This window comes from Micropterus salmoides, unplaced genomic scaffold (assembly GCF_014851395.1).
Source record: "Micropterus salmoides isolate LMB-PRFRI ecotype aquatic unplaced genomic scaffold, ASM1485139v1 Ms_hic_scaffold_19, whole genome shotgun sequence".
Lineage (NCBI taxonomy): Eukaryota > Metazoa > Chordata > Actinopteri > Centrarchiformes > Centrarchidae > Micropterus > Micropterus salmoides.
In genome coordinates this window covers 32,206,697-32,221,361 of record NW_024041039.1, presented here as the reverse complement: position 1 = coordinate 32,221,361, position 14,665 = coordinate 32,206,697, and the positions used below count along the sequence as shown (strand labels likewise).

The window sequence follows — 14,665 nt, the reverse complement described above, 5'->3', positions numbered from 1 at the left end:
TCCTTCTGTGTAGGCTATAAAATTAACACATTTCTTGTTACTGTGACAGAAAATGCACAAATTTAAAATACTTGACCTTCTTTTACTGAACCTTTAGAAAAATAAGATATCATCATATGCCATTTAGCATTACATAACAGACTGATATGAATCAATGGTCCTGTCGTACATATTTGATCGACTGACACATGAAATTCGTTATTCGCTTTTGTAAAACAATGCTTTGGTGATCATCTAGCACCATCAACAGGTCGAAATTTGCTTCATCCAATACTTTGGTGTAAGAATTAATACCTGGAAAATATTCCAATCAGCATCAGCTGTACTTTGTGTTGTGCTAATTAGCATATTCAAAACTCCAACTAATCTACAACATTTGACAGCTGTAGACAGATACTAGATTCTGCAGTTCAAGAATTTACAAAACGTATGATCAGTTTATGATGCCTTGTTATAGGTTACCTGATATTATATACAGTAGTTGTAATGAGCTCCACCTAAAAAAGCTACAATACTAAATGCTGCTTACATGCCAGACTTTCACTTGTAACACAAAAGTATTCTTACATTGTGGGGTAAGATTCCTACTTTTACTTACAAAGTGCAAGTCTTCAAAACTGGTTTAAAATGTACCTGGAGCTGTCACAGGGACAAGTTCCCAAACCTGTAAAACTGCATCTGATTCAGTTAGCCGAGTCATCACCAACACTTTTTGGGGTGAATCCAATAGTATATTAAATCTTTTCCCATACCACATAAAGTATGATATTTACCTATCAAAATAATGATGGCAGTTTGTCATCTGAACATTAAAATATACAAAAGCACTTGATTCCTTACTGACTTTATACATTATGAAACACTGTTGGAAATTAACCAGTCAATTAAATATATGCTTTAATGATTTCATAGATAGAACATTTGTGAGGTAAGTGCTGCTGTAGATCCTTGCCAGCAAATTAGAATTACAATCATGTGGTCAGCACTCCAATCATAGTAATCATTACTAATCGTTGTTTCAGCTCTTGATTCATGTTCAAGCTCACTTTCAATCATAGACATTTTTATTCAATATTTCTGTTGTTGTTATGCATAAAACTCTCCATAAAAGCAATAACTGATATTCAAAATAACAGATTACAGTGTCTAAAACAAGGGACAAATGCAGCATGGCTACTGTAAGTCAGTGGTGAACAACATACTGTACAATTCCATCAGTGATGTTTCCCCTGGAAAACCTTTATACTCACCTGGCACCTGCCATCTGAATAATCCGTCATCAAAATAACAACAGAAGAATAAAAATATGTTCCACTATAAAAAAAAGGACCAGACTCAGAATGCCAGAACAGGTCAAATCAAATAAAAATTCACCTTCAGATCCTCCCATACAGCAGCCTTGGTTCAAAAAGTCAAAGTTGTTACACACGCTTATGTCCCTTTACCAAAATGGTATGATCATCCATCCACCCCACTCCATCTAGTGTCACACTAATTCCTGCAGTGGAGGTGAATGGAAATGGCTAACACAAAGAGGATGTGGGTGATTCAGAAGAGACAGGGTTACCTCATCTGTGAACATTCAGCTTTGGATTCACAGTAGGTCTTTATGATTACGGACGTATTTCTTATTTAAAGATTAACATTTCATTATGAGTATGACAACAATCAGATATGATGATTAAAGAGGCCATCTGTTTCATTGCACACAACTAAAACTCTGACAGGCAAAGACTTGTTATGCAGACTAAGGAAATAGAAAATGAAGGTATTTTACACTGTAGCCAAAACCCCACAACAATATCTAGTCTGGTATGATGATGTTGATATTCTCTCGGTATTCTGAACAGAGGCCTGTACTAGGAAGCAGAATGTGTACTTAGTGAGGTACCTTCAGGGTTAACCCTGGGGTTTCAGAACTACTGTACATCGCCCGGGGTAACTGATGCCTGAACGGCTAACTGCTCCGGAGAAGCTCTAAAGCCTTGTACTGGTTGTACTTTAAAATATGACAGTAAGTCTACTCAGCCCTTTGAATTATTATTTTACTTTTAGTTTTTATTTGCTCCCAAGTCTGTTTCTCACAGCCGGTTGCAACCAGTAAAAGACATGCTTTCATTGTTTTTATGTGACGCTAAATATGAACAGATACTTTGGTTCTCAAGGTCAGTTTAATATGAATTAGTTTTTTTTATAACTTTATGTTTGCATTTGATTCTTATATTATATTATAGAGACTGGTCATGAAGCGCCACCTTTTGCTTTGGGGGCAGCTAATGTGGTGGAGGTTTCAGTAACTGTTGAGATCCAGTCTTTCACTGTTTGAGCACTTGTTATGGCATGAGTGGATTTTACATTTTCTCAATTTATAAAGTTAATTTAGAACGATGTTTGGAACACTTGTGAGTGTGAATCTGATAAAATGATCTGACTTTTTTTAGGGTGATTAGGTCATAAAATATGATGACAGACATACAAAGTTTCATTTGAAAACGTTCGTTTGCACAGCTACGGTAAAAAGTCAACATTACCAGCTGAACCACCATTATTTGACCAATAACAAGAACTCCATTCTCTCTTTTATCAGCCATCAATATATTGTGCATCCATAGTATCTATGACAAAAGACACATTACAGCCCTCTGTACAGTAGGTCAGCTTTACATTCAGACACTGTTTCTTATGATTGATTATAAGAGTCATATTAATGCTACATTTGCACACCACATTAGTATGTTAGCAAAGGTCTCAATTAAAACACTCCAGATATGCACAGATATGTGCAGTTCTGGTTCCTCACTGCTGGGACTGTAGCTTCTGATCCAAACAATAACAGAGGCAGCATGACTGCACCAATCCTGTCACTGAGGCAGGCAAAGCTCCAGACAAGCCTGAAGATTGGACCCAGCTTTGGACCTTTGCTGGCTGAACAAACCATTTCTAGAAAAGTGCTAAGCCAAGAGTCCTGCATGTAAGCATTAATTACAGAAAACAGCAGGCTCCACTCTGATTATGAGCTCTCATTACTTCTGGATGTAGATGATGATGATGCACAGAGTTCCCACCAGTCCCAGAGCCTGGATACCCAGGAACCAGAGCAGCAGCCAGAAGAAGGCAATCACTACTGGTTCCACTATCTTCTCCCCAAAGTACATCTGGCTGAAGCCCATCCCCCGCAGACACTTGTTGAGCATCCCAAAGAGAGTCCCCATCCGCTCACAGTCGTCCAGCTGAGGCTCTCTAGTGGTGGGGTCGTCTACGTGGGGCCATCTGGTGCTGGGATCACCTGGAGGTCGAGGTAGGGTCCCGTCGGCATCACCCTGTGGAGACAATGTTCAGGACCTGTTACACATACACATTAACTCATAGTGACAGTGAAGACCATCCTGCACAAGAAAATGCTCATCAGCTGTGAACAGAGCTGCCCCTGCACTGTTCACAGTCTTTCATTAACCATGTTTCAAGCCCAAGGTGCTCCATCGACCAACAGTCCATATCCCCAAGATGTTCTATTTACTATCATGCATGGCAAAGAAAAGTATCACGTTTCCGAAGCTGGAACCAACTAATATTTGGCATTTTTGCTTGAAAAATGACTAAAACCATCATGGTGTGTTCACATACAAAGTCAAGCAAGCTTGATTACATACTAAATCAATGCCTTTGCAAAGATGCAAATTCACTCTGAGCGGTGTAGAAGATGTGTTTGTTGCGAGTTTGCTTGTTCACTTGACTTCAAATTTTTCAACTTGAGCGAGTTGTAAAATGCTTGATTTATACTCCTGCGTAGCTACGCACGTAGCCATGCATTTATACTTGTGCGTAGGTGTGTCCGTCATTCTGCAATTACACCCCCAAACGCTAGTCGGCAGTAGCGCTACAGCGTCCACTGTGTTGACTTTTGTCGACAGAGCAGGCTAACTTCCAGTTTAGCGCTCCACTAATGTGAATGGCGGTAACATTGTATATGTGCAGCTGGTGTAGCCTTTTCAAATGTTATTGACCAAATGGATCACATTCTGATCAGTCATTTCGCTCAGGTTGTGACGCTCAAATATATTGATACACTGTGTTACAGCCGCCGTTTTGGCAGCTAGTAAAAGTTACTTCAAAGCACGGACACTTCCTGACGGCTCGGAGGCATTGCGAGGCTACCTAGCCGACCAATCACACAGCTAATGGTCCGCGTCGCCTCGATGTGTAGTTACATTTTTGAGGACATGCACGTCAGGCTACAGCGTCGGCCCCTACCCTGCGCCGTCAATTCGACAAAGAAGTATAAATTACACTAAAGCCTATCAGCGGTGAGATTGTCCAGACGTCACCAACGGACGAAGTGAGGTACGCGGACATACATGTATCAGAAGAAATCAAAATAGAGGGAGGCCGATTGTAACACGGAGTTCTATGAAAAATCATACATGTACAGAGACTTGAATGAAAAGGGGATCACTTAGAAGGAGGTCGGTAAGAAAGCTGGGCTATCTGGTAAGTAAAAATATCCTAATACAAATCTCTATTGTCACCAGTACGAAACAGATTCGATAAAACATCCCTCAGTTGTATGTTGGTGATAAAACACTTTTACCACCGGGCGTCACAGACAATACTGCAAAACTAGAAGAACATAAAAACACCAGAACTCACTGAATAGGTTCAATTTATGAGTGACAATACAAAAGGGAAATTTAATCAAGTCTAGGGCTGTCGCAATAACCACAAAATTTAAATACCACGCTATTGGTCAAGCCAACCGCGGAGTTCGCAACAACCGCAATGTTCATACTGTAAACTGTTTACTTAAAAGGTTAGCTAACTTGGCGTTAGCATATTGCACGGCTAATGTGGCTAGCACACTCAGCGATGTTGGACTAACGTGATCCTGAGGGACAGTCCAGAGAAACTGGAGAGTAAGCCTCTTTTGAATCTCACTAACTAAGGAGCGTAGTGTGTCGGAAGCCTGCAGCTGTTTTTCATGTTGCTTTCTGTGGAAATTTAGTTAACGTTCCTACAGCGTAGTGGTTAGTTGTGGACAGCCATTCTGCTCCATACCGGCGCTCGTGTGTTTTTGTGTTGTAAATTGACTTAATAGACGTGCCCTAAAGGTAATGATATAGCTATGTTTGAAAAAGACACGGTCAAACTACAAAAAGGAGTTTGCTTGGCAATGTTGTTGACTAGCACGCAGCAGCTAGCTTGCTCAGACCATAAAGCTGCTGTTAGCGGCTCACTGTGCAGTGAGGTGACAGATACAGACACTCTTACTTTGCTATATGGCACCAAATTACTTCATTGATGAAAAATGCGATAATACAGCATACCGCACTGTTGAGCCCCAAAATATTGCCACGGTGGAAATTACTTCACCTGCCTGCATGCTGGTGTTCCTGCGTTTATTGCAGGATTTCTGTATGAAAGCAGTTGTGTTTCGGACACGCGTACGAGCACACGCCTGGTAGCAATCTTAAAACCGCACCGCTAGTGGCTGCTGGAAACTACATAATGCCCCTTTAAAACAAAACATTCTCAACAGACTCAAACATGATGTGCTCTCTCTCCTGCTGACAGCCATTTAATAAAAAAAAAATGTACACAGAGCAGTGGAGTCGCCTCTATACTGATTGACAGATCGCCATGGTAGCTACCTGTCAATCACAAGGTAGTCACGCCCAAAAGCATATGCTGCATTATCATCTATTTCCCCCTAAATAGGACCATAATTTATTCAATGAACATCATGCTGTGTTGAAGAAGACTTGAAACTAGCGACTGAGACCATAAACTTATTATGAAAGTGTTTACTGAGGTAATAAATCAGCTGAGAAGTAGCAACATTTTACAATTATTTCTAACGGAACTGGACTTCTTTTTGCAACAAGTGGACTCGCCCCCTGCTGGCAGTTAGATAGAATGCCGTTTTTAAGTTCCGTCTGCATGGTTTCACTTTCAGACCCAGAGGTTGCTGTTTGATTGAGATTAGGGAAATAACCTTTGACAACCACTCGTCACGTAACTACAAATCTGGATTGTTAAGTTTCTAATGTATTTATTTTAAATACTAATGTTTTTTCCTGATCAGGTCTGTGAGTTCAACTGTCTAGACGTTAATTTTTACTGGTCCATCGAGCCACAGTTTTTGTTGAGCCCTGTTGGACAAAACACGAGTTGTTGTGGGTTGTTTTCAGTCATTAAATTATGGTGCAAAAAATATGCTCTACATGGTGGTTAGTCTCTCATTTGTTTATACAAAGTACTAACTTGTCAACAATAAAAACCCTGCATACAGAACAACGAGTTAAACATTTCTAAAGTTTGCTGTAGCACATCAACCTTTTTAATGTCCCGCCTACTCCAGGCTGTGATCGGTCAGTTCACAAAAAGGGACTTTGGCGATAAACTAGGACTGAGTAGTCTGGATGGCGACTCGAAACCTTGTGATTGTTAGTGTTAAAAGGAGTAGTAGCTAGTGCCTTCAGTTACAATGTGAAGGTCTCCACAGTTTGAACTAAACATAATGTTGAATCCTAATATAACTAGGAAAATGGTTAAATTATGCAATAATTCCACCAAAACAGGGAATTGTCTTGTAAAATAATAGATGAATACGCACAAATACTTGATGTTTGCGGTCTTAACTCCCAGTGTGATTACACTGCCAGCATAATGGTCTCCAAACAGTAGTTCCTCCAAACTCAAAATAACCTGTTATATTGTGACAAAATAAATCTACCTACCTAGTTCAAGCCCAACTACTGTAGGTGGAACGAGGACTGTCAAGTCTCCAATTTCACTCATCAAACTCAATTTCATAATTCATTGTAATTAGATAGACTACCTTCCCACTTTGTAAAACTGAAAAATCATTACTGACCTCAAGAAAAGGCCTAGCCCAGTCACATGATGTTATCTCTTATGAAGAGAACATGGAACTAAACTACAGTGAAAAAGAGTCCCATTTAAAGTTGGTGCGCTGCATACACACCTAATACCACATGGCTTGAGAAGCTGAAAAGCCAAACTTCACTTTTGTGTATAAGCTACTGTATTATGTTATATGCATTGCACCAGACAGCAGTTAACTGTTGTTATTAACCATGGAGAGAATTACGAGCTCATATGTTAACCTTCTATCCCGACTTGAACTCAGGTTAATTTGTAATATTCCAGTCATCTTCGACTTTGGGTCATGAATTTATGAGGGTTAAAAAAAAGCTGTTAAGTTAAACATTAGTAAAGTGATACTGACAAGCTCTTTCACTACCACAGGACCTCACAGAGCTTCCCGAATCTGCTTGCTTCTCCTTCTCCCTACCTACTTCCACTCTTTTTATATACAGTCTATGCTTCCACTCCGTTTGCGCGTTGTGGCGGAGGGTCCGTCCCACTGAGTGCCATCCATAACCAGTGAGGGCGGAGTGGTAGTGGGTTGGTAAACCCTCAGATGCCGAGTCAGCACCGATGCCGGCTTGTTGAAGGATGTGTAACACCCTTTGCTGCACGATGGGGGACCTTTCTTTCAATTTGCGTTCCGTGTGACTTCGCCGTTTAACATGTGTTAACTACACTGACACGTCACCAATCACAGGTTAACAACGTAGCACACGATTTATATTGAAATGTTGTATTTGTGAATGTAACATTTGTAATATAGGCTAAGTTAAAGAGGTTCAAATATAAAGGCTTTTCTTTACAATGAATATCAATCTTTTCATGAAATATAATTATTTTTCGTAAATACATAAAAAGTGTTCTTAAAGAAATATTTGACTCGAACACAAACACAAAATGAATGACAAATGCTTTCAGTTTCATTATTGCAAAACACACACACATCAATCCTGAATCTTAATACCACTGTAGTTCATTTGATACACATATAGCAGTGAGAGCAGCGGTAACGTCAGATCCTATTTACGCTGGGGGGAGAGGGGAGTTCGTCAGAAAGTTGTCGCTGTATTTAAACCCTACACGGGCTCGATTTGGCTGTGAGGGTGACTCCGACCAGAGTTTACTCCGTGTCGGAGAGGCAGCGGCGAGGGTCTAGTTTCGGAACGGCCCTTGGTGAGCAAGAAGTCTGACAACGGCTAACGTTACAGCTAGCTTGTTAATGTAGATGGGCTTTACCCGGTGACGCTGGTGCTGTAGTGCGGTCTGCCTCGCACCGTGGACAGCTTGAGGAGTATGCCATCCTCTCTGGTTGTCTGACGGCAGCTCTTCAAATTCACGGCGACGAAAAATATATCGGTCATTTACAGGTGGGTTTACAGCGGACATTTTACAGCTAGTCCACTGACAGTAACTTAGGGACTCAAAACATGCCAGTGAAATGATTGATAGTACAGTCCCTATATCCGCCCTGACGCGCCGCGCGCTTCCGATAAAGTCTTCTTCCTCATTCTTTCCGGCAGCTTCGGTACTGGTTAGTGACTTGCTGCCTCCCACTGGTGTAGTATCGCCGTTTTATGGCGGGTGGCACCCAGCGTTAAGGTGCATTACCGCCACCTACTATGTTGGAGCGTGGACCAGAGTTTCTATCCCTTGATAAATACATAAATTAAATAAATAAACAAACAAAAAAACAAAACACAGCACAAAAAACAAACAAAAAAGATGAATGAATGAATTATTTCCCTGTTCACTAAACTCTATTGATCAATCCAGTTTCTTTCAAATAATGGAAGAGTTTCCCTACCTCAATGTCAAATACATTTTTTAGACTTAATTCTTCCTGTCCAGGCTTTCTGATTTCCCTCCTTAATGTTTCTCGTTCGAGAGAATTTTTGACAGTGAAGAATTACATGTTCTACTGATTCCTCTATTTGACAGTGTTCACATAATCCTGAAGGGTACTTGTTTATTAAGTGCAGTGTTTTCTTAAGTCTAGTATGCCCTACCCTCAGCCTTGTCAAGATATTCTCCTCTTTATTGTTTCTTCTAGCTGTCCTTCCTGTGCCCACATCCTGCTGTAGAGATGTTGCCCTGTATTTCCTCTATCCCAGCTGTTCTCTCCTTAATGGTGTTCCTCCTCATGTTTCAGAGCCTGTTTTGCTAATGCATCCACACCTTCATTTCCCTTAATCCCTCTGTGAGCTGGGGTCCACATAAATGTTATCAGCATGTTCATATTTTTAATTCTGAACAACGTTTCATAAATCTCATTAACCATGTCTTGCCTGCTGTGAGATGTAAATGACTGCAGTGACATTAATGCAGAGCATGAGTCTGTACAAAGAATAACTTTCTTAATTTGTAATTCTTCTATCCGCTGTAATGCTGTTACAATTGCCAACATCTCAACTGTATATACGGATAAATGATCTGATGTCCTTTTAAACAGAAACATGTAAGACAGGAATACTGAAAACAAAACTGGTTCTGCCTGTATTAGGAACCTTGGATCCATCTGTATATACCTGGACAAATGTTTGATATAGTGTTTGTAACCTATCTTCAACCAATACTGCAATATTTCCACAACCTTTTTGACCCTGCATTTTTCCCAGAAAATATAAGTCAACTGACACTGAAGGAAACATCCAGGGTGGTGTTACAGATAATGGCACAGTAGGGATATATCTTCCTTGACTTAATGTCATGTCTCCAGCAATTTCCTCACATTTCCATGCAAAGCAACCCCGTTTGGCCCTTTCACTCTCCCAACATGGGAGAAGTATCTTTGTTGTAGGATGTTGATCCTCAGGCTGCCCTTGCAGATTTACCCAGTAGTGCATCATTAACTGTTCACATCTAATATTCAGCGGCATTTCCCCACCTCAACCTGAAGAGCAGACACAGGAGTTGTTTTTACAGCCCCACAACAGAGTCTCAAGGCTTGAGCTCTCACCACCTCCAACTTCTTTAATGAAGTTTTTGCTGCCAATCCATTAGCAATACACCCATAGTCTAATACTGATCTAATCAGCGCTATATACACATTTTTAATAGCAGCCCTACTTGCTCCCCATTCTGACCCTGTTAAGCATCTCATCACATTCAGTATCTTTTTACACTTGGTATTTATCTTACTGATATGTTCATTCCATGTTAACTTATCATCAAACCACATACCCAAAAATCTAAAGACTTTTACTTGCTCTATCTTTTGCCCATACATCTTTGACTGAGTATCGACACCTCTCTTTTTAGTGAAGACTACTGTCTTAGTTTTTCCAATTGCAAACTTGAATCCCCATGCAAATGACCAGCTTTCCACCACATTAACTGCCTCTTGTATTTTACCCTAAATATGATTAATGTTCTTTCCCCTTTTCCACAAGGCTCCGTCATCAGCAAACAGTGACTGTCCAATATCACCCTGAACTTGAGAAAAAACATCATTAATCATAATGGAAAAGAGTACAGGGCTAATGACACTGCCCTGAGGAGTACCATTCTCTACCATATATCTTCCTGATACAGCTGTCCCAATTCTGACTTGTGTAATTCTCTCAAACAAGAATTCCTTGATCCAATTATATGTCCTAGCTGCTATTCCGATCATTTTTTATTTTATCATAAATCCCTCCTTCCAAACAATATCATATGCCTTCTCTACGTCAAAGAACACTGCCATTACAGATTCTTTATTAACTTGCGCTTTCCTTATTTTTGTTTCTAAACACATAACAGGATCCATAGTTCCTCTACCCCTCCTAAATCCACTCTGATGAGGTGATAAAATTCCTCTGCTTTCCATGTAAAATGATAATCTTTCTGTAATCATTCTTTCCATTATCTTTCCTATATGTGATGTAAGTGCTATTGGCCTATAGTTCACTGGACTTGACGAATCCTTCCCTGGTTTCCTGATGGAATAATTACTGCTTCTTTCCACCCAGCTGGCAATTTCCCTAATACCCATACTTTATTATAAAAACCTAGCAACTTAGTAGATGCTAAAAGACCTAAATGTTCTAACATTATATAGCAAATATCATCCTTCCCCGGAGATGTTTGTCCAGATCTTGCTATTGCCCTCCTCATTTCCTCCATAGTAATTGGAGCATCCATTGTACTGTTAGTATCAAGCCTTCTTTCAAGTAATCCACCATGTGCTGATCTTATTATTGACCTTCCTCTCTTACCCTCCTCCGTCAAGTTATCGGAACTTCGCTATCATCACCGCTGCTTCCTCCCCCATCTTCAGTACTGGATACTGCCATTCCCTTCTGATTCCTCGCATATTCTTAATCATGTTCCACACATCTCCGACAGGTGTTGCTCTACCAATTTTACCACAAAAAGCCTGCCAGCTTTGCTTTTTTGCTTTTTGTATGATTTTCCTAACCTTTGCTTGTGTTTCTTTATATTTAATTAAATTCTGAAAATTCTGAAAAATATGTGTATGTAACTGATGAGGAGTGTATCCCGTCCCGCCCCAACCGTAAATATCCAACGAAGGTTAAAATCAAGGGCAACTGGACTTGGTTGAAGATACTGGAAGACGTTTCGTCCCTCATCCAAAGGACTTCTTCAGTTCTGACTGACTGGCAGGGAAACTCAGCTATTTAACCTCAGTGGGGTCGTTATCCCGGGTCATCGATACCGCTGGTTCGTTAGTGTTCCTTGTTGCTGTGACGACAGTCGTTACAGTCGTTAAGACTACCTGTGGCCAAGAACGACCATCGTTGGTATCTTCACCTGAGGCCAATAGGTTACGTTTGTTGAGTTTCCTGGGAAGTGATGAAAGGACAGCATTGTAAGTGGGGGATAAGTGGTGGCGTAGACCCCCTCCTCTGTTCAATGACGGCTTCTCAACCCTGGTGTAGATGCTTCCTTGACACCTCTTTCAAACCATCCATCTTCTCTGTCTAAAATGTGCACCTGGTGGTCCTCAAACGAGTGTCCTCTGTCCTTCAGATGTAAGTAGACTGCAGAGTCTTGACCTGAGGAGTTGGCCCTTCTGTGTTGAGCCATGCGTTTGTGTAGTGGTTGTTTAGTCTCCCCAATATACAGGTCTGTGCATTCCTCACTGCATTGGACCGCATACACTAGATTGCTTTTCTTGTGTTTGGGTGTGCGGTCTTTGGGGTGGACCACCATCTGTCTTAGTGTGTTCGTGGGTTTAAAAAACATTGTCACGCGTTTCATCGACTTCCCAACAACAACCCCCGTAATCCGACAGAAGCAGACACAGTTCATGCAAATAGCCGGCAATACAGGAGTAGTAGGTGCAGTTGATGGCACTCATATAAAGATCAACTTTTTTATCTTTTGTAGGCCTATATCAGAATGTATTCTCTTGAAAAGAGAAAAAAGTTATTGTTAAATGTGTGTTAAACATATATATAAACTCCTCTTAGGAATTTCACCATTCAATGTGATTTTATCTCATTGTTATTCTTTTATTATTATTATTATTCTTAAAGAAGGAAATCTCTTCAGTGATTGGTCCTCGGTGACATCGTCATCCAAAATCCTGTTTGCGGCACAGCAAAGTGTTGTGAATCAGCACTAAGACTGACACTTAAGATTTAGTCCTACACTTCACTCAAATTAGTTGCAGTGTTCTTATGAGTATCTGAGAAGCTTGATAAATACGGGCCCAGGACTCCACAGTTTTCACAACTGCCATCTCTTTCGCTCCCCTTTAGTATGAACGGGGAGGTACAGAGACAGCAATCCAGCCGTGTCATAACGTTATCCTCCTGACATGATCAGTCTATTGCCTATTGCAAGCCTAACTGCAGGTTGAAGGTTGTGCAGCTTTCTCCCTCTTGTCTGCATCCTACTCTTGCTGCCATATATGAGTCAGTCTCTCACTGATGATGCTGAGGCACTCCATTCTACCAAATAGCACCTGCACCTCTACACTGTCCCCGCTCAAACAAGACCCATAGCTTGGGTCCGGTGCCACGAGGGGGCAGGAGGGGGCTTTGTTGCATTTTCTGCGCCCCCGCCTCAGTCTAGAACCACCAACGGGCAAAAAAACCCCAGCATTTATGAATAAGCACCAAAAGGGTAAAAATTGATCTCTATAGAGAATGCAGTCATTTTTGTACTATTCATTTCTAACATCCACTTGCACAGAGTAGGCTGAACATGCACAAACCCTGTATTCATTTTCATTTGCCAACAGCAACGCTAGGCTGAATAGAGTGAAAACTTTTAGGAATCGTGATCATCAAAATGAATGCTGCAGCAGATCGACTTTTGTTTCAAACCGCCTTTAGCCCCAAAGTATGGCTTGCAATTATTGTGAGATATAGAACATATGCCAATAGGCCTAACATGAAGGGTTATATATAAACACAGCCTATGAAATAGACTTAGTGCAAAGTCGTCTATTTCATAGGCTGTGTTTATATATAACCCTTCATGTTAGGCCTATTGTTTTATGGTCCCTTGAAGAGAGCGTGTGTCTCCCTCGGGTTTTTTATTTTTTATTTGTGAAGAGTAGTTTTACACCGCCATGTAGGCTATGGTTTTGCAAAAAAACATTTTCCGTTTGGAATTGATTAGAATTGTTTCTCCCCAATAAATACTTGTTGTTGTTGTTTGGACTTTTAAACTTTTGCTGGTCTGCATGCCTGATGAGTCTGTAAAAACCAAACAAGCAGGAGTTATCACAGTTTGACGTGTGTGCTGGCAGGAACAGGTTTTAGGACCCAAACGCCGGACACAGAGGCAGAGCAGGTACAGTTTCTGGGTACTAAACTTACAGCAGAGTCCAAACTAAGGTTGTCCGCAGAGCAGCAAAAACAGTCCATAACAAATGATCCAGGGGAGACAAAACAAAAGGATAATCCAACAAACTTGGTAGCAGAGGCAGGCAAGCAAGACACACAGCAGTGGATGAACATACAACAAAGCAGCAACAGCTGAACAGAAGTCACACACATTTAAACACTGGCTAACGAGGAGGGCGGGAGCACAAACAGGTGATACTAATAAGCAGCAGACAGACACAGACAGGCAGGGTGATGAACTGACAGGAACACAGACAGATACCAAACAGGCCCAAACTAACAGAACTACCAACAAGCCCACAGACAAATGCCAACAGAAAGATGAATAAATATAAACAGACATACAGGGTACAAAAGACCAAGGACATAAGACAAGAATCCAACAGGAACTCAAAACACAGAACCGACTAGCAGGCAGAGGAATACAGCAGGGAAAACAGAGAGACTAGCAGGCAGAGGAATACTGGAGGGAAAACAGAGAGACTAGCAGGCAGAGGAATACAGCAGGGAAAACAGAGAGACTAGCAGGCAGAGGAATACTGGAGGGAACAGACGGAACACCTGACAGGCAGGCACGGGGCAAAACAACCAACACAGACAGAACATATGTAACAAAATACCAGACAAGAAACTAACTTAGACAATAACTGAAACCCATGTAATCAGACAAACCCTAAACGAGAACACAGAACTAGAACACAGAGCACCGAGCAGACTAAACCAAAATGATGCAGAGAAAGGACTAGAAGCAAATACTACGACATGAACTAAGGCACAGGACTGGGAGCTAAGACGTGGAACCAAAACCGACTAAATAACAGATACTGAACTGACAAAACAATAACTCAGAGAAACTCAAAACACAACAGACTACATAACTGATACTGGACATAGGACAGGACCCAAAACAATAAGACAGATACTAAACAGACTATTAATAACATGACTGACTGAAAACAACCAACTGACAAAACAGA

At 40.9% G+C, this 14,665-nt stretch overlaps 1 protein-coding gene and 1 long non-coding RNA gene across 2 annotated transcripts; both read right to left on the bottom strand.

Annotated features, from left to right (window-relative positions):
* Nucleotides 1–880: 880 nt before the first annotated feature.
* Nucleotides 881–8,389, bottom strand: fam241a (family with sequence similarity 241 member A). Its single transcript, XM_038729103.1, has 2 exons — nucleotides 8,125–8,389; nucleotides 881–3,320 (listed from the first exon to the last, which is right to left on the bottom strand). The coding sequence occupies exons 1-2, from the start codon at nucleotides 8,272–8,274 to the stop codon at nucleotides 3,024–3,026; spliced, it is 447 nt and encodes a 148-aa protein (XP_038585031.1). The 5' UTR covers nucleotides 8,275–8,389; the 3' UTR covers nucleotides 881–3,023.
* Nucleotides 8,390–13,332: 4,943 nt separating this feature from the next.
* Nucleotides 13,333–13,795, bottom strand: LOC119910751. Its single transcript, XR_005445701.1, has 2 exons — nucleotides 13,662–13,795; nucleotides 13,333–13,538 (listed from the first exon to the last, which is right to left on the bottom strand). It is a non-coding gene; the product is annotated as an uncharacterized LOC119910751 (long non-coding RNA).
* Between the last annotated feature and the right edge of the window lie 870 nt (nucleotides 13,796–14,665).